The 23,411-nt window shown below is 39.5% G+C and overlaps 1 protein-coding gene across 3 annotated transcripts in view; it reads right to left on the bottom strand.

Annotated features, from left to right (window-relative positions):
* LOC122983710 (kinase suppressor of Ras 1-like) overlaps window positions 1–23,411 on the bottom strand; it is a 65,405-nt gene that overhangs the window by 2,648 nt on the left and 39,346 nt on the right. For all 3 annotated transcript variants that reach the window (XM_044353724.1, XM_044353726.1, XM_044353725.1), the window contains 17 exons: window positions 16,069–16,216; window positions 13,967–14,339; window positions 12,335–12,498; window positions 12,160–12,226; window positions 10,078–10,161; window positions 9,922–9,983; window positions 8,999–9,111; window positions 8,642–8,816; window positions 7,555–7,612; window positions 7,384–7,438; window positions 6,282–6,533; window positions 4,410–4,606; window positions 4,105–4,201; window positions 3,057–3,190; window positions 2,801–2,932; window positions 2,227–2,362; window positions 497–630 (listed from right to left, as the gene is read on the bottom strand). In XM_044353724.1, the coding sequence (XP_044209659.1) occupies window positions 497–630; window positions 2,227–2,362; window positions 2,801–2,932; window positions 3,057–3,190; window positions 4,105–4,201; window positions 4,410–4,606; window positions 6,282–6,533; window positions 7,384–7,438; window positions 7,555–7,612; window positions 8,642–8,816; window positions 8,999–9,111; window positions 9,922–9,983; window positions 10,078–10,161; window positions 12,160–12,226; window positions 12,335–12,498; window positions 13,967–14,339; window positions 16,069–16,216 (2,381 nt within the window). The remainder of the gene's footprint in view (window positions 1–496; window positions 631–2,226; window positions 2,363–2,800; window positions 2,933–3,056; window positions 3,191–4,104; window positions 4,202–4,409; window positions 4,607–6,281; window positions 6,534–7,383; window positions 7,439–7,554; window positions 7,613–8,641; window positions 8,817–8,998; window positions 9,112–9,921; window positions 9,984–10,077; window positions 10,162–12,159; window positions 12,227–12,334; window positions 12,499–13,966; window positions 14,340–16,068; window positions 16,217–23,411) is intronic.

Below are 23,411 nucleotides of genomic sequence, written 5' to 3' on the forward strand. Positions count from 1 at the left end.
ATTAAGGATCCAAGGGAAACCATGGAGATCAGGCACAACAGGAGCAGGTGAAGGTGGATCAGTCGGCATCCAGGGGGAGGAAGTCACAGAGAGAGGAGAAAGAAGGAGTGAAAATCAGACATACAAGAAAGAGGGCTTCAGCAGACTGTGAGAAACACTGTTAAAGAGTCTGGAACAAACTGATGAAGGAAGAGAAGTCTTACTAGATCTTTCCTCAAAATACAAGATCAGCAGTCACATTAGAAAAGGTCATTTATATTAATTGATACTCAGCAGGACAGCTTCATCATATTTCACATTTCTTTACAAAATTGTATTTACAACATTTTCCATTTGATTGATTTTTTCCTTTAAACCCCATCTCATTTCTCTTTTCTTGACATAAAAATGCAGATGTTTATCTACTAAATAAAATGATGTAGACTCCCTTTTTGAATATCAGTGTTATTGGTGTCGTCAGCTGGTTCACCCAGGATTCTCGTTCTATGATACGTACTCAGGTGCCTTCCAGAAGTGTCCGGGGTGAGACAGTCTTCGGTTAAGTTTTGGGAGCCTCTCCAGCATGCCTGCCAGCTGGGTGAAGGTTGGCCTGGTGTCTGCCTGGAATGACCAGCAAGCAGACAGGATCTCCTGTTGGGACATAAGGTGGAGAATTAATGTGTGATACATGTTTTAATTGGGGTTTCTAAAGATGGATGGGTTTCATGTTAACCTCCAAGTCACTTACAAACTCACAACTCAACTGTGACTGTTTGCATCACCAGCAGGAAACCACCATGACATTGATATCAATGATATGAATGCAGAAGTTCCTCTGATGATGCTGGTTCCAAAACACACCAGACTGTACTTAAGTCTATGGAGCCTGGCAACGATTTGTGTGCACTAACTACTAGTTGAGGTGGAATCTTGATAGATTCTAACCAGAATCAAAGATGACATCTGGATTCATTGCATGAGTATTTACAATCAAAAACAGAGGCCCATTGGAGTGCTGAAAGAGTCTGTGGGGCTAAAGAAAGCAACCTCAGTTTTATTGTCATTAAGCTGTAAGAAGGTTTTAGCCATGGAGTATTCTACCTCAAGGCAGTGAATTAGCAGGGATTAAAAGCATCATGGATCACAAGGTTTCAGTGCAAGGTACAGCTGAGTATCATCTGCATAAAAATGAAAAAGAGATGTTCCTGGAATTTCAGAGTCCAGAGGAAGCATATATAATGAAAGATAATGAAATGGGACCTATGCTGGAGCCATGTGGTACTCCACATGAGAGGAGGAGAAAAAATCATTGATTCTAACAGAAGATGTTCTGTCTTTGGAGGTAGGCTCACCACTGGAGGTCCTGCCCCTCAAAGCTAACAACATGCTCAAGGATAGAGTGATCAACTGTGCTGAAAGCAGAAGAGAGATTTACCAGAATTAAAGTAGCATGATTTCCCAAGTCTAAAGACAAAAACAAATCAGTTGTCACCTTCACTAGAGTAGACTGAGTGATATGGTGTATCCTAAAAGCAGACTGGAATTTGTAGGCCCATAAAATACATTTAAGAACTGACATTGTGTTTAATAGACCAAAGCTGAAGTATTCACATATCTTAGTCCCAAATCCAATCAAAACTGTATTAAACACAAGCAGCTTATTTATAGTACACTGTCCAGGACCTTTTATTCAATTTTAGTTCAATTCAATAAACGTTATTTGTCACTGAGGGGCAATTAGAACCTGACAACTATTTATTTTGCACTACATTAGGCTGATGATATATGTACACCTAACAGATGGCCACAAAACTTGTCCAGTACTGCAGAAGCAATGTCCAATGTAGCATCTTTACTGTATAAAAAAAGACTCAAGGAGTCAATGACAATTGAAACAAATTCAATAAACTAACAGTGTTAATATGGAGGAATTAGTATTTGTGGCACCTCATTACAAAAACCCAACTGCTAGCCTGCCACAAACACTCATTATGCTTTAACTAGCTGAAGTAGCCACCTAACTACAGAACCTGGAACTTGAGAGCACAAACTAGTAATTAGTGTGCACATATTAAAGTAATTCAAAATTATGAATGACTGACTCCTGCACACGACATGGTCCTACAAAGTACTGAAAAATGTACCCATGTTACAGTTCCTGCCAGGGCCTGTAGAGGTCGATTTAAAAAGTTCCAACTTCTATTTTGTATGTTATTGTATTTTGCACAGTTTATGTTACAGACTCACCGTGACCTCCTTGCCCAGGTTGGTGTCTGCCAGCACCTTCTTAATGCCCTCATTACTGCCTACTAGCCAGATTTTAGCTTCCACAGGCTGGTTGGTGATTGGCCAATGTCTGACCTGCAGCTCATACCAGATTGTGCTGGAAATTAGACGGCACAAAGATCAGATTAGGAAAACACCTCATATGCTAGACTCTTTTCACTCCATCTCTGCCTGTGTCATGTGAGTCTAAGAGAATATGCTTTATGGAAATAACGTTTTTCAAAAAAATGTGCAGATAAGGGATAAAAGTTATAGAACAAGTCTGGCTGCATTTGTGAGTTGAGCTTGTAAGGTTAAAATAAAAATAACCGGTGTGCTAGCTTTCACCAGTAAACCTTGATTTGAAGGATTCAAACTTCATCAACAAAAACACTGACAGTGAAGTAACTGCTAAACACAAAAGTCAAAAATATAGAAACAAAGTAAAGTTATAAAACTGTCTTTGTTGCCACCATGGCAATTAAAATACCACAAAAAACAAGTATCTGTTGAATAACCCATGCAGGCTGTAGATGAAATCAATATCAATCAATACCCAAAAGCGTAAACATCAGCAGCTTTAGAGAAAGGCAGCTGGTCCTCATCAACCTCTGGGCTCATCTTTCGAACAATCTCTGGAGACAGGTAGTAGATCCAGCCTTGAGGTATCCGCAACACATTCTTTCTTCTAAACACACACACACACACACACACACACACACACACACACACACATAGTAAAAATGCAATACAACCACAGCTTACAAGAGACACTGATTCATTTTTCAGACAATCATTAATTTCACTCTTACCTGCCTTCTTGTACCACCCCAGACATCCCAAACAGGCCAAAGTCTGTGATGACCACTTTGTTTGTATCATAGAACACATTCTTAGACTTCAGATCCTTGTGAATGATGCCTTTGGCATGTAGATAACCCATTCCCTGTGAAAGATAAAGATTTGCTGAACACAAGAAACTTCAAAGAGTGTAAAATGAGCTGATATTAAGCAGTTTTATTCATATCACCAAGTCCCTTTGTGTAGAACTTGTCTGTAATTACAGCTTTCAAATTATTCTAATGGCATAAAAGTTTTGTTTATAGAAAAGTGAGACAACACCAGTGAAATTCAGTGCAGTCTATGTGTGGCTTCCAACACATTTATGATCAGCAGCATGCACTGATGTGTGCCACAGTGTCTTTTTTAAAATGGTACCACTGGGGTCACCGATGTCAAAAAAGATTAATATCATCTCATGCCTGTGTCTTAAATACAGAGCTGGAGCAGGGGGAAACATCTAGCTTGTCCCTGTCCAAAGTGAAAAAGAAGAGATCCTACCAACACCTCTAAAGCTCACTGAATAACTCACATCTCATTTGTTTAATCCGTACATGAACAGAGATGTAAAAACAACAATTTGTCAGATAGGGTTGGAAAGCACAGGTTCTAGGCTGTGTACAGACACGGTGGTGCCAAACCGGCAGCCTGTGGTGACAGGACCACAATAAGCTGCACACAGGAAGCTGTACACATCCACTGTGCCTATTGTTTACCAAGAAATATTTATATGTGTGTGTCTAATTTTACTTTTGGAAAGAAAGCAAATGAGTGCAATATCATAGTCTTTTCAAATCATCATAAAAACAATGATATCAAGTTATGGTGCTACATATTTCTTTTTTCATATTATTATACAAGTATATAGTGTATATGCTCATCAGGCAGTTGAATACAATGTGCATCAGTATGTAATGTTTCATATAGTAGCAGAAATCATCATGTATGGTGATATTAAAATGATTGTTTGTGATTAAGATGCTGTTGCTTATGTTCATCTCACACAGCAAGGCTGCTTACCTTTACAATCTCCTGTGCAATCTGTCTGGTTTTATTGATGTCTAACAAGTGACCTCTTTCTCTTACAACAGAGTATAAAGTCACACCTTTACAGAAACTGCAGAGAAAACACATACAGCACTGTTACAAAAACTGAATTCACATTCAACAGCAGAACATCAACCGAAACATCACATGTAGAGAAAAACATGTAGACAACAGCTTCAGATTTAATAAGTGATGCTAACATATGAATATACATTTGTTCCTGTGCTGGAAATGGGGAAATAATAGCAGCTCCTGGTGTGAACATGAATCAGCTCTACCTTGTGATGATGGCGAGGTGGGGCGGGGCCATGCAGGCACCCATGAACAGGATGACATTCTCGTGCCTGGTCTGCCTGTAGTTCATCACCTCCTTCTTGAAGAGCTTCAGGTGATCCTGGTTGTTGCCATCAATCTCCAGAAGGCGAATGGCCACCTCGCCATGCCAGCGACCCTTGTGTACCTTCCCCCAGCGACCCTGAAGAGTCAAGCAACTCTGTCAGTTGTCTGAGAAAAGTCATATTCTGACTTTTATACCCAAATTTTGTGTGTTTGCACATGTCTGTACTTCTTATTCAACAATGATGACATGAGGGGATGGGTTAGGGATTATTTGTTCAGTTCTTAGCTCATTGCTTGCTGTATCACAGCTACCAGTTCTACCAGTGTTTCAGGTTTTTGTGTCCACACTGTAAATCAAATGCAGGCAGCATCTCCTGCCTTCATACTTGGGTTGGTCTGCTGAGAGCAAATGGACAAATTTGCTCGCCAACAAGACTGAACATATAAATAAGACTCTGTAGTTACTGAAAACTATAGGCTAGCAGTTTCCCTCTGCCTTCAGTCTTTCTGCTAAAATATAGATCATCATCTATCATAGATAAGAAGATATGATTATTAAGTGATGATATTTGTTGCGATCGCTCTTGATTATTTTATTTTGTTTTTTCTTTTATGTTTTGGATTTTACTTACTTTTCATTCTTCAATTGTTTTTTTATAGAAGCCGAGAACGGCCAAGCTTGCGAATATTGTTTTTAGTGCTGTTATCTTGAGATCACGAGTTAATTATTTCATCTTGAGAAAACAAAAGGTTGTTTCCTCTTATTGCTTATAATGTTTATCATAGAACAGGAGTGCCATGCCAGCAGTAGTGATGAGAGAAACAAAGCTTTCTGAAGCAGAGAATCATATGAATTCAATTGTGTTGAAAATGGTTCACTGTTTCAAAGCATTTGATAGGATCAAAATGGCAACATCTGCTGGGAAACTTTGACATTACTTTTATATGGAAGGTTTCGGGGTGTCAAGACGTCATGAAACAGGCAAAATATGTGTAAACTCACCACTGTCATCTCTTTGATGTTTTCTGTCATACTTTATTCAATAAAGGTTATTTACCAAAAACTGTGTCAGTGCATGGGTGCATGAATATATATGTTGTTAATAAGGCTTATAGTAACCCCTTACTACTTTTATAAACCCTTTGATGGATTAGGGATGAATCCTCCTCAACAGTCATGACAGTGATCTTGAAGGCTGCAATCAGGTGTGATCAAATGAAGTAAACACTCATTTTCAAGTTCTCCATAATTATCCAGTGATCTTGAGAAAACAAGTCATTATTATCGCGTTATCTCGAGAAATCAGCTTTTTGTTTTCTTGAGATAAATTAACCTGTTAACATGAGAAAATGAGCTTTGTTATCTCGAGATCACAAGATAATTAATTTGTGATCTTGAGATAACGGCATTAAAAAAAATAATTGCAAGCACAGCTGTTCTCAGCTCCTGCAGTTTTTGGGGAAAGCACTCTCACTTTGTTTTTGAAAGGTCAATTTTTCCCGTAAGGTCCAATATTTTTTCCATTACACAATTTGCTGGAAACTCCAAAACCTTTACACCCTTTTTTCTCAGCTTCTCTCTCTCTGTAGATACTGCTCTTTGCCTTTGTCTGGCAGTAGATTCCATGACTTTCAGCTTGCTGGTTTTCCTCTACTGCAGTGAGAGGTATGTGAAACATCTGTATACATCTCACGTTGTTGATGGGTCTCATACTGAACATGGTTTAAAAAACCATTTCAATAACCTCCACACAGGCCACAGATTTCTGCAGAAAGATATTGTTTGAGGAGTATGACATCTCTGTCTTCACCTTGCCGATAAGCTCTCCCAGCTGCAGCTGCTCATATGGGATGTCCCACTCCTGCAGGTAGACGCTGGTCTGGCTGGCCTTGCGAGTGATGGGGCCCCTCCAGCGGCCAGCAGCTCCACGACGGCAGATGGAGGAGGGCAGGTCCTCCAGCCCGTCCTCATCACACTCCTCATTGGAGAAGCTCTTTTCTGTGCCGCACTGGTCAGCTGCTTCCTCATCCACAGCTGGGTAGTCTTCCTCTGCCTCCTCGTCCTGGGACATACAGGAGAACAACAACATGGACAGTGAATCTTTGGCTCATGATGGATTTTAAATTAAAAAATTTTTTAATTTTAAAACCAGGTTCAACGGGGTGGAGTTCAGAAGTCTGAGTCAGCTTATAAGAAGTCTTTTATAACAAACGGTGTAAAATGTGGAAAAGGTGTTGCACATTTTGTATAATTGACTTATTGTTAATACTATACTTACAGTAAAGAATATGCAGCAAATTAAAAGCTCACTGTTCAGCACAACATTTTTCATACCATTTAACATGAGTGCTTCCCTACAGCTTCCTGCTTACAGCAGTATTTATTTCATTTGACAATTAAAGAGCAACTTAACCCCTTGTTTTAAATGTTCATTCAGATCCAGAGCAGCAGAATCACAACTACTGTTTCACTCATAATCCACCTACTGTCAGTTGCTCGCTCTCACTTCTCATACAGTGTGTAAAATCTCATTTTATTTTCATGACAGAAATGTAATCCTCAATCTTTTTTTGAGCTGACAAATGTAGGCTTTATAACTGATATTTCCCCTCACATACGTTTTCCTCTTGCAGGAGGAATACTAGAAAAGTGTCTCATCTTTAACATTTATTCCAAAGTCAGCAGCTAAAGTCTTTCAGCCCATCAGCTGAAAGACAAAATAGAAGCATGAAGGCTGCTACAGTTGGCTGCAGAGACACAGGAAACCTCATAAACACATTGTACCTACAGTGAACACATGCAAATAAGATTCCTTTGAAAAAACAAGCAAATATATTGATGTCTTTTCCCCTCTTCTTTTTTGTTTATATAACTTACTGTAAGTGAGAGTTAATATAACTGCCAGTACTCACGCCTCCTTGTTCTGCTGCTGTTAGCTGCGTCTCAGTGACGGCAACCTGTGACACTCTGAGAGAAAAACACAACAAACAGCAAGCCACAACATAATTAAAGTCATAAACTGACTGTATCACATGTATCAAAATGTGTAAGACTCCCTTTGTATCAATGTTACGGTCTCTTACCCAGACTCATAGTAGCTGCCAGAATGTTGACCAGCAGTATATGTGGAAGAAGGAACATCTGTGGGAAAACAGAACTTGAGAACCCTGAGCTACTATAAATACATACAATGTATACATACATATAAATACATAATATGTTACTTCAAATGCTTTCAAATCTCAAGACTGCCAATTCTTTAAGACCTAACCTAATCTAGAACAATTGTAATGTATTCATGGATGTTTAGGATATTCTTGATCTTTTTACAATTACAAAAATAAAGTTGTAATTTTAAGAGAAAAGCTAGAAAAAAACAAAAAACATACTATTTCAAGAATAAAGTCATAATTGTATTAATTAATTGTATTCATTCTCTTGCAAAAGAGACTAGTGTTTGTGCTGCATGACTCTCTCCCATCAGCAGCTCTGCTCTGTGTCTACAGGCTTTCTCAACTCTTTGCCACAGGTAGAACTGCAACATTAACATTCACTCAGTACACAGAACAATCCTGCAACAGTTGATTCTCGCTGTATTTCAAAGTCAAAGTAAAAGAGTCATAAAGAGTCATAAAGAGTCATAAAGTCTGTGAGCCTTAGTCATTTTCTGATGCCATAAACTTCCATTGTGATCTGTCAGGAGGAAACAGCAGCTCATACAGCATGTGACTGGCTTCATTTCACCTCAATATTCTCAAAACCTAACAGAACCTAAAAACTAACAGACTGCTCTCACCTGCTTAAAATAAACACCTTCTAATGTTCAAAATGTTCAAATAAAAGCTTTTCTCTTTATTCTTGAAACATTGCAACTTATTTTTTCCTGATAAAATTTATGACATCATTTTCATGACATTATCACTTCTTTCTCAAAACATGAGTTTATTCTCGTAACATTACGACTTTGTGAAGATACTATTTTCAAAAACTGGAAAAGATTTCTCTTTCCTTCGCAGTGGCCCTGATATTCTGTCATCAAATTTTTTCAGCCCAGAAACGATCAGTGCTTAAACTTTTTTCACAGTAAGCTTCAGCCCAAACACACTGCTTTGAAGAACCCGTCTCACAGTACATGAGGCTTTTGCGTGCCATTGACAACAGGGTGCTGACCTGGGAAGTGGAAGCGGTGGTCCCGGGAGCCCTGTGGTGATGGGTTGGGTGGTGGGGTGGCGCTCACACTCGGGGGGTTGCTTGGCTGGAAATGTGCTGGGGAGGAAGGTGTGGAGGAGGTGGCTGATGACGGGTTACTGCTGGAGTCCAGCTGGTTTAAAGTGGGGGGAGGCTCCTGCTAACACACACACACACACACACACACACAGAATTCTATTGTTATAATAGTGAGGATCTTCCATTGACAATTTATTTCCTGAACCCTAATCTTGAAACTCTGTCCTACATTGCTGATCTTTACCTGAACTGTCACCTCGATAATAGAAAACATAAAACAGATCAGAAACATGTACGTACCCTTTTGGTTATTGCCTTTGGTAAAGTGCCAAACTGCACTGGGATCTCTGCTGTGTGATCAATACGATTATTGATATCTGATGGCACTGATTCTGCCCTGCGCATCCTTGGCACTACAAGTCAGATTAAAACATGGGTTCATTTTACATCACATTAAATATTAAGTAGGATGCAGAAGTAACTGGTAATGACATTATCTTGGTTCATCTGTTAGCAATAACATGGTCAGATGTCTTTTTACATGCAAATCACCAAAACCAGTGTTCAGCAGAGGACTGCTCTGTGCTATAATCAGCTGCTCAATAAAACAATAAAGAGCAACATCAGAAAAAAAAGAAACACAAAATCCACAAGCTTCTGCTCCATAAAATCATATTCACTATAATTCCTCTCAATCAAATCCTCACATTCAATATAAAACACTGCATCTGTGTCCTGGCTGAAATTCCACTGTACAATTTCATGTGTTTCAGATTTTTATTAAATTAATTTGACTGATATGTTTTTATTAAATTAAGTATTTCATCTAATTTCAATACAAGAAATCATGAATTGCAAGATTTATATCATAAACTACAAGTAATGTTGGCTTTCACAGCCTGTGTTGGAACCAACTTCACACTAGTGTTTTGGGACTAAATAACTTAATCATATTTATACAGGAACTGTCAACTGTGATCATCCCAAACATCTATACTGTCACTCTCAGTGTAAACACAGTCAGTTCAACTCTGATGTTGCTAGAGAACACAACACATCAGTCTATAGGTATTACTGACTTACTTGACGCATCCAATATCTCCAAGAGGTGCCATGAGCTGCCATGCCCATACAGGTCTTAAACCTAGCCTTTACTGTACAGTATGGAAACACTCACTCTAGCTTTTAGCAAGTTTCCCTGACGATGAGTGCTACAGTCTTACATGTGAGAAATGATATCCGACACGAGGGAGCATCTTTGGTACATTTGTTGTGGCACTTTAACCTGTGAAGAGAAGCATATGACATACCATAATGAGATTGTAGGAAGTGATACTATAATCAAACATATGAGGGGGGTAATATCTACAGTGTCTTACTTGCAGTGTTTACACTTGACACCAAACATCATGCTCTTGCGACACACTTGGCACGTCTGGGAGAGCCAGGACTTGGTTGAAAACCTTACAGGATGGAGAAAGAAAGGCAACATTTCTTTATCATGTCACGTTATCATCTGACATTTGGTTCTGATGAATGAAGCTGAGGAAAAAGTGAAGTAGTGTGCACCACCAGGGATCTGAGGGAGAGTAAACCTGCCCAAACCCAGTGCACTCATTTGACTGATATGTCATTTTGAAATGTAAAATTTAGTGACTGTACGTACACATAATGAATTAGAATTGAAGTAATGTAGATTAAAAAAGACTATTGAATACACCCCAGGATAGAGCCTACAGTACACTCAGGATTTTGTTATTCTTATTATATAGTTTGTGGTAAAGTTTGTCCTGAGGGTGTGCTGGAGGAAGGTCATGAGGTCATTAATATCTAAATCCATATATTTGTGTGCAAAGTGCAAATTAAAAGGCTTCATCTTCTTTGGAACATGATAGTAAATTTCCTGACTCATTAAATTTTGATATTGATACTGTGACACTGTGACAGGAACACAGGTCAGGAGAGGTCAGGAGCTGGTCTGAGGACAGTTAGTCCTCCAGGGACCATGAATACCCACACTAAATCAAACCATCAGTTTTCAGTAGGGATGTCTCATCATATATATGTATATATAAAGCCCAATCATTTCCAAGTTTTCTGTTTCTTGGCATGTTACTGCCACCAACTGTCAATCAGTGGAATAGTGTGAAACCATTAACAGGAATGTGTATTGTGTTCCACTTGTGCTCGAGCATAAAACACATATAAAACGGGGACCAATTCATAAAAGCATAGCTTCATAGTGCAACTAGAGATCAAATACTCCACAAGGTACCTGTAAGGAGGGAAATGTAAATATTGGATCAGGACGAGGTATCAGCAGATACTCACATCATGATGAAGTGTCAAAAAACATGATCAGGAAATACAGTTTTTGATGACAGTTTCATCAAAGGGTGGTGTGAGAGAAAAGCTCATGCAGTGCCCAGCATGGAAAAAGTTGAACATTAGATTCTTGATCTTTCCTGTGTACAAGTTGAAATTTTGGCCTGATGGTGGCACTTCAGAACTATCCATACTAAATATAATGGAAACATGTTGGACAGTAGTTGTTGAATATGTTGCTCTGGAACAAAATGTTGAACAGACATCAGCATCCTGCGGCTGGGGCAAATATAGTGGCTGTTGTTCGTATGACAAACATTGTCTAAAAGGATATTACACTAAAACTCTGTTTGATCTAGATTGAGCCATACAAGATAGGGAGAATGTAAAGTGAGTTTCTGAAGCCACAAAAGTGATCCAAATGATTTTCATACGGCAGCTATGTCAGTCATTCCAATGCTGAGCCAGATTGAGACTAAAACATTCACTATCTAGTGAGAAAAACAGCGAGTCAGACTGAGCACTCTGCATTGTTAAAATTCCTGGATTCTCAAAACATGACATTCCTCCCAGACTGACGCAGCCACTCCACAGTGATTTTTTAATCACAGTGTGAAGTTTGGACAGACTCACAGACGCACAGAGACTGTGACAGTCAGACTTTCACAGGGACTTGACAGGAAAGCACAGCAATGATAGTGGAATCTGAATCAGTCGCAAAACACTTTAAACCCCAAACAAGTATGTGGGGATGTCTGTAGAAATGCTACTTGTAGGACCAGCAAACAAACAGTGAGTTAGCCTCTGTATGTCTGTGAAAAGCATCAAAGGGTCACCCCACTGATTTTCCACTTTAAGGTCAGTGTACTGTCATGTTTCATGCTACATGTGCTGTGGAAACAGTTCTATAATGTCTGGAAGAGCTATTGGCAAGTCTGAGAAAATAACCCTGGTGATGTCATAGGGGTTGATGGTGGCTTGTGCCTTTCACACAGCCCACACTCACTAAGTAAAGCAACACATTAACCACAGTGTCCACAGCCTGACGCATGCTAACAGTCGCTTTTTCCTATTTAGCCTTTTAGTCCACCCATGCAGTGTGCTAGAGGAGGTCTATAGTGGTGACAGTAACTGACCTGTGAGTTACAGCCAGGCCAATGTCTCTCCTCATTGTCTGAGGTGAACTCCTGTGTGCAGCCAGATCTGTGAAGAACATGAGAAAGTTGTCAGATACACAAAGAGAACATGTGGGATCAGAGAATTTCAAAGTGAAGACAACTGGAGGGCTCATATCTTTAACTGGGGACTCACTGTCCAGCAGGGTGGGGGTGCCAGGCATCATGTATGGGGCAGAGGCAGGGACAGGGCCGGGGGTCCGGGCAGACAGCAGGGGTGACCGCAGGGTCGAGTCCTCAGGACCGTTCCCACAGCCATTGATCTGAATACTAGCCAATACTTTGTTCTTTTTAGACACCCTGCAGAGACAGAAAGTAACTTAAAACTAAGTCCTCAGATACAGAAGTCCACTGTGTCCTGAAACAGATACTATTTAGAGAACTACAGGTAAACCATGATGTAATAGTTCGGGATAGATATGGTTTTGATTCAGCTGAGCAACAGCAATATCATGTGAAGTAGTCTTTGTCTCTCATGTGTACATGTGTAAATACCTACTTACACAAGATGAAGTCATAGTCATGTTAATGGAGCTTAGAAACGGTATTGGACAGTGTGATTAACAATGTACAGTCTTATGTAGAGTTTCTCCTTAAACTGGGCAGACTGTTTTTATGTATCTTGTGTTAACTCACACTATACATTTTAATCTTCCTTTCTGTACAATCAGTACCTGTGGTTTTTATGCTCACACTGTACTGTAATCAATTGAGCGGCCACTTCATGGTGGTCACACTGAATGTAAGCATGGAATCCCCAGTTGGTTTTGTCCAGTGTCAATTTCAATAAAGTTTATTCAAAAAAACATGACCGCATTCTCAACAGTGTTGACAAAAAGAGAGAAAGGCAGCATTACTTTTTGCAATTCTACTGTGAACAGGAAGTAAGAAGAAAGAAATATGGAGCCACAGATGTCTGGAAGAAGCAGACAGTATAGTCTGTCTGTTCTGCTGTGAAGTCTGCAGTCTCAGTCAAGACTACAGGTTTGGCAGCAACAGCAGCCATGTGGGACAACAGACCATGGAAGTGCTTAAACTGCATCTGACCATCTGACCTAAATTTCTGACCTGCCAGAAATCCAACTGATCATCCAACGGCCAGATTGTTGATCATTCAGGTCATTAATCAGACATCATGACCACAAACTGCACATCACACAACATCTAATCCAAATCAGAAATTTGGTCAGATTCTAAAATAAGTCAGGGGCGACCAATTCAGGGTTAACATTGTGCTGAATCTGTACAGTGTCTTCTGTACTCATTAAAGGAATAGTTCAACATTTTGGGAAATACACTTACTCTTTATTTTCTCCTAGAATTAGATGAGAAAGTCAAAATTATTCTCATGTCTGTGTGTGAAATACTGAGCTGGAGTCAGGATGTGGTTGGCCTAGCTAAGCATAAAGACTGGAAGCAGGGGGAAACAGCTAGCCTGGCTCTGTCCAAAGTTCAAACATACACCTACAAACACCTCTGTCAGAATATCTAAGCCTATACACAAATGTGCTGATGAGTTCATGTGTTCCACTCAATGCTGGGACAGAAAAAATTGTGGAACATGCTTCAATTTACCACTTGCAAATCATGCAAATGGGTAACAGTTTAACTCCCGTTTAGTTGTACTAACTGACCAAATTTCAGCGGAGGTTAAGTGTGATATGTACCAATTGAAAGGTGAGACAAAGCTTTTTGCAAACAGAGAGTAGACTTTGATCTACCATCTTTACCATAAAGACCTGACTGCAGTAATAACCCTAATACCCACTTTTGGGTAGCAGGCTCCTCAATGCGGTTGGCGAGCTGTGATTCATGACTCTTGCTCCGCGTCAGTGCAATGTTGGGGAGGAGCTGCAGCAGTTTGCGGGAAGCCAGTGGGGGGGTGTGGGAGGGCTTGGCAGTGCATGTCTTTGAGGCGCGGATGGCCGGGGGAGTGCTCAGCTCCAGGGAGAAGGCGTCCGACATTTCCTCAGCTGGTATGTAAGGTCTGTGGTCATCTGAACAAGGGACCACTGATATGGAGATGGAGCGGCCGTGGCTGGTAGGGTGCAAGGGGGTGAGGGGACTGATGGCGGCAAAGGTATCACTGTCAGTTTGGGACTCAGAGCTGCAGGAGCCTGTGTCAGGCCTCAGGTTACCTCCTACAGTCAAAGAGGAAAGCAAGGAGAGTACACACTGTCACACACAACCACAACATGAGTGCGAAGGTTTCATTTGAAATATAATCTATTTGATTACATTAAATGTGTCATTTTCATTTAAAATACATCTATTATAATCCAGTATGAATTATTATGCAGTTTACTGGTTATTTTCTTTACCAGTAACATGCAATAGATTTACCTTGATAACTTTATCTGTCATTTCACCTGATTACATTTGATCCGTTTTTAAATACTTTCAAAAGAAATGTTTTGAACCAGAGTGATGCACACTGTTGTATAGTGGATACAGTACACTATAGAGTCAGTGTACCAGTACAACATGAAATTAATACTGTACTCAAACTCAACACAATAGGAATATGCACCATGCAAGCATGAAATAATAAATGTCTTTGACGTTAAGCATGGAAATTCATTCTTCACATTGGACATACTATTTTGACAAAGCAATCCTAACCCAACGTCCACTTATTTTCCAGGGCTTTTAACAGTATCACATGGTCTTTATCAGTTTATTGTTATTCTATTCATGGAATTGGGATTGTTTTGTCAAACTATTACTTAAATGCCAACAGATCCATCTCTCTCAACTTTGCAAACTGTATCTGTCGATGAAGACTTGGAAATGGCTAGTAAGTGCACCTTGATTTGGGATTGTTTTAAAAGGCAATAAATGCAGGACCCTTAGTTGATGTTGTACTTTAGTAGTACAAATTCCCTAAAAAATTTTCACAATAACAGAACTACTGAAACCCAGCTGACAGACCGTGAACCTGGGGCTTTTGAGAGTCCTGGGGTGGGTTCCTGATCTGCTGGGTGAGTATGCCATTTTCGTACCACGATTATGTATTTTGCTAGTTTCATCTATCTGTTAAAGGTTAAAGTTTACATCGAGCTTTACTCACCCAAACTTTTTGTGTGTATCCTTCAGGTCGAAGAAATGTGTTAAATTAATTTCTTCCTCATAAAACATTTGCAAAGCTGATTTTTAAAGAATTTTAAATCAATGCATTGTTTACATCCATGTTTACTAGCTTGCTGTTTTCTTCTTCCCTGCCTTTGTTAGTGCATTTCTGGTTTTCTTGGTACACTACAGCCACCTGTAGAACAGCGGAATAGTGTGACACCATTGGCAGGACTGTGTATCGCGTCACCCAAGTGTGTTCCCGTATGTGAGACAATCAAAACGGAGCCCTCTCCACAGCACTATTAAAGGTCATAAACTCCACAGGGAACCTTTAAAGTCATGTCTTCTGTCATTCAGACACAGGTGCCCGTTACATAAACATTACAGCTTTATTCAGACATGACGGAACAGAGAGCACCACAATGCTTGTGTGATTAGCACTTGGCACATTGGGACCTATTTAATTTCTATTTGCTGACGTGCTGTATGTAAAGTGTTTTTCTGGATATTCTTTCATTCAGTGCTGTTGATTACTATTGTAATTTTTGCTCCACAAAGGAAAAAAAAATCAGTTTACAAACTGATCTGATATGAGAAAATCTCCTCAACAACTTAACACGGGCTCATTCACAGTGTTTCATAGTTCATAAAGCAGATTTTATTTTCTTTGGGAACACAAAATAACAATTATGATACATTTATTACAGCTCTCTTAGAAGGTGTCATCTCTCTGCATATCAAATATTATTGTATTTGTTTTTATGAATGAAACTAATAACATCATGGTTTCTGGCTCACCTGTTTCAGTAGCACTCTTCAGACAGGAGAGGGCGGCAGTGAGGCGAGAACGATCCTCTGAGTTGGAGCCCAGGCGTCTCATCGTGTCCTGCAGCTCAGAGCTGGACATCTGCAGCAAACTGTCCACTGAGAGCTTCCCTGCTGCAGCCTGCAGGGGACAAGGAGGACATTTCTGTCACTGATCGCTTTGAGGACAGGACAAAACTGGAACAAGCTAAGCCTGTCTTCTTTTTTGGTACTTTTCTTCTTTGCCTATGACGATAAATGTCTTCTACACCGCACTCAAAGAGTCGCAAGAATCATGAAGACATAATCCAGTCACAGAGTACAGGTAGACTTTCATCAAGTCTGGTCATAATATTCGCTATGTGTGAGGTAGCCCCTAGTGGATGAACATGGGAACTGTCAGGTGGCTCCTATCATAACAACTCATTGCAGCTTCACAATATAGTTGGGTATACAAAAGGGTCCGTTAGTACTTGTAACTAGATCCGCACACTTGTCCAAGTCTACAGAGATCTACGGAGTAGATCTGGACAAGGCCACATAGACAAGGCCTATGTAGGTTTACAAGATGCTTAGCCCTTTGGTTAACTTTGCCCTGTATAACGCCTGAATAAAAGAATTCATGCATTCATTCATTCACACCTCTTGACATCAACATCATGGGTGTCATGCACCATACAGGATGGATGCTGTAACCAAGATAATGCAGATCAGATGGTGATAATGACCTGTACATCACAATTCACTCAAATCAATCCTACTGAACACTTTCAGGATGATGTTGGATGTAGCATCTGTAGAAAAGAGCACTGGCAGTTGAAGCAGCGTTGTCTGCAGGTCAGCTGCAGGACTAGAGCTGCAACAATTAGTTGATCAGCAGAAAATTAATCAGCTTTTAATATTCAATCAATTATTTGTCTTTGAGCCTTTTTTTAAGACAAAAAGCAAGGATTATCTGATTCGAGCTTCTCAAATGTTTATATTTTCTGGTTCCTTTAGTCCTCTATGACAGTAAAGTGAATATCTTTGGGTTGTGGACTGTTGGTTGGGAAAAAACAAGACATTTGAGGTTGCATCTTGGGCTTTGGGAAACAGTGATCAACATTTTTCATCATTTTCTGACATTTTATAAACTCAAGAACTAATTGATTACTTGAGAAAATAGACAGATTAATCGATAATGAAAATAATCGATAGTTGCACCCCTATGCAAGATACTTTTTTTTTTTTTGGCATTTTGCCTCAGTTGATTAGTGACAGTATAGACATAGACAGGACACATCAAGAGAAAGAGGGGGGTATGACAGATGTCATCAGCTGGAATAGAACCAGGGATGTTAGGGTTTCCCAAAACATACTGAAAATATTGACAGTGAGACATCCGCTGGCTGTGTTCACAGTTCTACAGAAAACAGTGTTATTCTATAAACTGACTTGCTATGACTCTGTTCATGATGTATACAGTAGGTTACCATGTTCACATTCTATAAACAACACACTTTAAAGCAGCCATAAATGATTTTTGACCACTTGGGGGCAGCAGAACAAGCTGTACACGCAAGACTGACATCTTATCACTGTATAAGAATCACCTTATTACACATCCAGCAGACACAGAGCAACATTATCATTCATTTGGAGTTGTGTTTGTGTCCACCTGATGAGTGTAAGTTCAATATTCACTCTCCTTTTAAGTCTGGTTTGGTCTCCATCAATTCCTGAGAAAAATATCTGTCTCTTTAGCTGTTAAATGTTCCATGATGTTCACTGGCTTTAACAGCAGGACACTGCAGCTCTCTTTACTGAGTCACTGGTTGTAATTAGGGTCAAAGGTGCTCAGACATTATAATGAACTGTGGCTTGTATTTTACTCATCAGCAGGTATGGTGTACAGTTCCAGAGAAATTAGTTTGATATGATAGGTAGAAAGGAGTCTCACTTTGACTTATTAATAGAATTGAATTTGGCTCTTAAATGTGGTACAATGAGTAAAAGTATGCCAGAGAAACACAGTGACATCATCATCAAAATAGAAAAGGAAGGCAAAGAACAAGTTAGCAGTATATATTTAGCAATTTATAGAGAGATGAGTCAGTGACCCACACCTCTCAAATGACATTCTCCTCACAGGTTTGGTCACACTATTGGTCAGCCCTGTTCCACATTATGCAGCAGTTATCATACTGTAACATGTCATGACATTTGCTTATTTAAACCTCGTTCTGTCCTGTTCATACAAATTACTGATCTAAATTCTCCTTAATGCCAGCTTTCTATCCCTGTTCCACTTAAGTGCCATACAGGAGCATGCACATTTATAACAAGAATCACTGAGTCTCAAGTGCCACAGTTGAAGATTCAGATCTATTGAGATGTCAGACTATTTCTTTGTAGGCAGCAGGACAAGTTTCAACAAAGCTCTTGCGAGTGGAGGAGGGAAGGCATTCTGTTAAAAGTTGGGTCATCTGACAGCTGGATTTTTGGAACATGGAACTGTCACCAAGCTGATTTACTTTTGATTCGGCAGGAATGAAAAAGAAAATCCCGGCTGTCACAGAGGAACAGCTGCCTCATGTGGAAGCAAAAGCAGAAATAAGAGGACTGAAGAGTCACAGTCAAGTTAAGAATTAGTCATTTAAAGGATGATGAAACAAACTCGCCTGTGGGTCTGTACTGTCAAATTAAAAACCAGTTCACATCCACTGTCAGTTTCCTCTGAACTGCGGTGAAATGCCAGACTGATTCCTGGAATCTATTGGCAAACTGTGAAAACAGGGTTTACTCTGTGCTGCTTCTATTTTACTGGAATGTGTTTTCTCAGCCCTTGGCGTGCATATGTGTGTGTGTGTGTGTGTGTGTGTGTGTGTGTGTGTGTGTGTGTGTGTGTGTGTGTGTGTGTGTGTGAGTCTATGTGTTTAATGAGGTGGATGGAGGAGAGGGAGGGATTGGCTTAATCTCTTGGCAACTGGCTGTTTCCTGCATTGCGTCCATGGTAAGTGAAATGGACAGGCTGGGATAACAAAAGCCTCATTATTTGTGTGTGATGTATCTGACAGACAGTGCTGGGACTGAATTGTGGACTCTGGGTTTCTTCCAACTAATTTTGGATAGGTTTGATTTTTTCAAGTCTATCCTAATACAATACTCAGATGCGATACAATGCAATGATGTTGATGTAAGTTTGTTGCCAGGACAACATTTGACTAACTCAGACCAGGACCATATTTATGCACTATTGAGGACACCAAGTGCATATTGTTGGTAATACTTTTGGGAGTTTGGTGGTTTAATGATGAAGAGGATATATTGTACAACCACACATATAGTACTCATGAGCAACCAATAGCCTTTAATGCACATATAGCATGTGAGCATTGTGGTTAAGTTAGACGGATTTGTAAAAATCTGAACTTATGCTTTAATACTTATTAGAGGCCATCATACATTCAAATGTGACCGTAAAACCACCATCTGTGATCAGACTCCAGCGTTCCCACCAATCAAGTCATGGTTGACTCTATGTGGTTCTCACACTTAAACTACATAGCTTAGCTTTAAGATCAATCTCACATCGGCTTGATATGACATATTTCAAACTATATTACAATATGTAAAAACTACAGCCACAGGCTCTTTGTGAAGCATAACTGGAAAAGTGGACTTTAGGTACTTCTTGAAGACCACAGATCATGGGAGACCACGGATCCCAGGAACCATGACAGAGCTTTTCTTATGTTTCCTTTTGTGCTGCATGTGAGGAATGTACATTTTCATGCATCAAACCAGTTTCTAAATAAAGCATCATATTTATCAAGAAATTTAATTTTTTTTTTTTTAAAGTTTTGACTTGTTGTGTTGCCAGAACTGCTGCCACGTTTTTCCACTTTGAAGTTGAAAAGTGAAAGCAGGAGAACCTTTTTATTACAAATACTGAAAATATTGACAGTCATTCTACAATGTCTACAGTTGTACAGCCAACACACAGCAAAAGGGATGGCAATGTCAGTCAGCCGGTTGGTCAGCTGATTTGACCAGACTAAAATATCTCAACAAATATTGGATGGACTGCTATGACATTTTGTGGTCCCCAGAAGATGAAGTCTACTGACTTTGGTGATCTCCTGTGCCACCATCAGGTTAAAATTTTAATTTGTCCAATACTTTGGTTTATGAATCTAAACCAAACTACCTGTGAAATTAAGTACCTAACTCCCATCAGCCTCAACTGTACTTTGTGTTAATGTGCTAAATAGCAAATGTTAGCATGCTAACACACTGATCTAAGATGGTTAACAGTGAACATTATACCTGCTATACATCAACATGTTAGCATTTTCAGAAACCAGAAACTGCACCCTGAAACTGAAGCAGCTAAATGAAATTCAGCCATCATTCATTGTATTATTTACACCTGTGCTCTTCCTATTGTGAGATGTCAAAATATCTTCCATGAAAAAGGCCAACTGTGAGCATGTTAGCATGTGGACAGCCTCACACAGCTGCTGACATGGCTGACTCTTATGCTGCAAAAAGATGTCTCTGTTCATTCCTCATATGTTCATGTTGTGTTCTTATCCTATTTAACAATAAATGAAACATTACTTTAAATGTCACAAAGTTACTTAATTGTCTTTTAATATATTTAAATCTCTTTTAGCTAAGTACATCAAAATATCACAAAAGCTACATTTAAATACTGACCATCCAGCCGCAGGTCCTATCTGTGGTTGGATGGCTGTCCAATTTGTTTAGAAATGTCACACATACAAGATATATATATATATATATATATATATATATATATATATATATATATATATATATATATATATATATATATATATATATATATATATATAAACACACCCCATACAGAGCTTTGGAGAGAAGCAGGACGGATGTCCTTTGAGATAAAATACAAGCATACAAATCTTTACAAATCTTGCAGCCAAATCTAATGTATCATACTCTTATACATACTTTCTTCTCATCATGGCAGAGAAGCTTCCAAATCTGTCTCAATTCAGATGTATAAAAGTCAAGAAATGCATGTCCTTAGTGGACCTCAGAACCCTCAGAAGAGGAAATGATTTGTATATTTGTGGCTTATTTGAGGATTGTGAAGAGCCTAACACTGGGAATAACTAACTGCACAACAACTGGTGTGGTTGCACAAGCTGGTGAATCACCTTTCCAAATTCATGTGGAGTCACGGCAACGGTGTAGCCAGAGGGAATTCGAAGAAAAAGAGAGTTGTTATGAAGTGTGTTTTGCCATGATATGAACAGCATCCTCAATCTGCCGTGGTGCTAGTCCTTCTGTAGCTCTCTCCAAAGATTTTTCAGACAATTTCCCCAAAATGCTTCCAACATTTACCACACTTTCATAATCACTGCCACAAGTCATCTCCACATTCCAGGAATGAACCATTAGGTTTAATTTTCCAGGTAGCCTCACAGATGAACCAGATAAAATGGGTAAACTGGAAAACAGCAAATTTTAAGACCCGTTTGAGATGAACTCAGACTTGTCTGGATGAGAGCTGGTGGCTACAGCTGAGCACAAAGTTAACGCAGTCAACTTGGAAAGTTTCCAGCCTTATCAGAATGATTCAGGAAATATTTATCTGATCACAACTTACTGCTGATGTGTGAAAACCTGAAAATTAACCACTGGAGTCATATTCTTTGTATGACTAAACATATCTGACCTATGACCTGTCATATATCAGACCTGTTATATATTCTAATGACTGTTTATTATAAACTTATTGAAAACAATAACATGTGTTACCACAGTTATGCAGATGACACACAAATTTACATAACCATATTACCAGGGGACTATGGTCCAATACAAGCACTGAATAAGTGCATTGAACAAATCAACGATTGGATGTGCCAGAATTTTCTTCAATTAAACAAAGACAAAACTAAAGTAATTGTTTTTGGAGCCAAGGAAGATCGATTAAGAGTCAGCGCTCAGTTTAAATCAATAATGTCAAAAAACACAAACCACGCCAGGAATCTTGGTGTAGTCATGGACTCAGACCTGAATTTCAACAGCCACATTAAGACAATTACAAAGTCAGCCTACTATCACCTGAAGAATATATCAAGAATTAAAGGACTTATGTCTCAGCAGGATTTGGAAAAACCTGTCCATGCATTTATCTTCATTAGATTTGACTACTGTAATAGTATCTTCACAGGTCTCCCTAAAAAATCAATCAAGACAGCTGCAGCTGATTCAGAACGCTGCTGCTCGAGTCCTCACTAAGACCAAGAAAGTGGATCATATCACTCTAGTTCTCAGATCCTTACACTGGCTTCCTGTCTGTCAAAGAATTGATTTTAAAATACTGCTGTTGGTTTATAAAGCACTGAATGGTTTAGGGCCAAGATACATTTCTGATCTGCTACTACATTATGAACCCAGCAATTAACACGTATAACCACAAACACACATCATTGAAAAGAAAATAATTTTAAATCTAACATTCCATTCCTAATCCACACTCAAATCAATAAACTAAACTCTAGACTAATAAATGCCTACATAAACACTGTGAATATATGCATTGTATAGGCTAATAACCAAGATACACGGAGCATTGACGGGCCCGACACATCTGTTGCAGCATGGTGGCAGCAGAGTGGATCCATTATAAACAACTGAGGCTGCTACACTGACCACAAAAGCCGAGCACACCCCGTGGGCATCTCACAGCTCATCTCTATTTTTGCGCGGCCGTCAACTCAGACCTGGAGCTGTGTTAACCATCATTCCCGGAGGAGCGGTTCGGCATGTGGTCAGTGCTGTTCGGTGGGTGGGAGACAGACGCCCTGTGTTACCAGCCGCAGGTGTACCTTGAACCTGCCCTGAAAACCTGCGGCGGGAAGATCCTCTTAAAAAGAATGTGTTTACAATTTTTCAAGTCTGTCTTAAAACAACAATCAGGAGCCCAAATGAACATTGGAATAGTTTTTTCGACATAATCATTCCCCCTGTTCATACTGGCCATTAGAAGATCCCTTTATGCACTTACAATGTAAATGTGAAACCTATTCTGTAAAATCTGAACTTATGTTTTACACATGAACTGTTCTTTTTTCATCAGGTGAGGTGAACTGGAACACATTTTCAGAAGAATATAGAAGGACCTATAGAACTCTGTATCTAATTTCCTGTTGCAGGAAAACTGCAAGGATTCTACTCTGTCAATGATCTTGCAGGATACTGCAGCATTGACTGTTTTTATGTGGCTGGAGGCACTGTCTGAGTAACCTCTTCAACTCTCCACCGAAACAAGCTCCTGAGGAATAATTCCTGGGGAA

Source organism: Thunnus albacares, chromosome 6, assembly GCF_914725855.1.
Source record: "Thunnus albacares chromosome 6, fThuAlb1.1, whole genome shotgun sequence".
NCBI classification, from domain to species: domain Eukaryota; kingdom Metazoa; phylum Chordata; class Actinopteri; order Scombriformes; family Scombridae; genus Thunnus; species Thunnus albacares.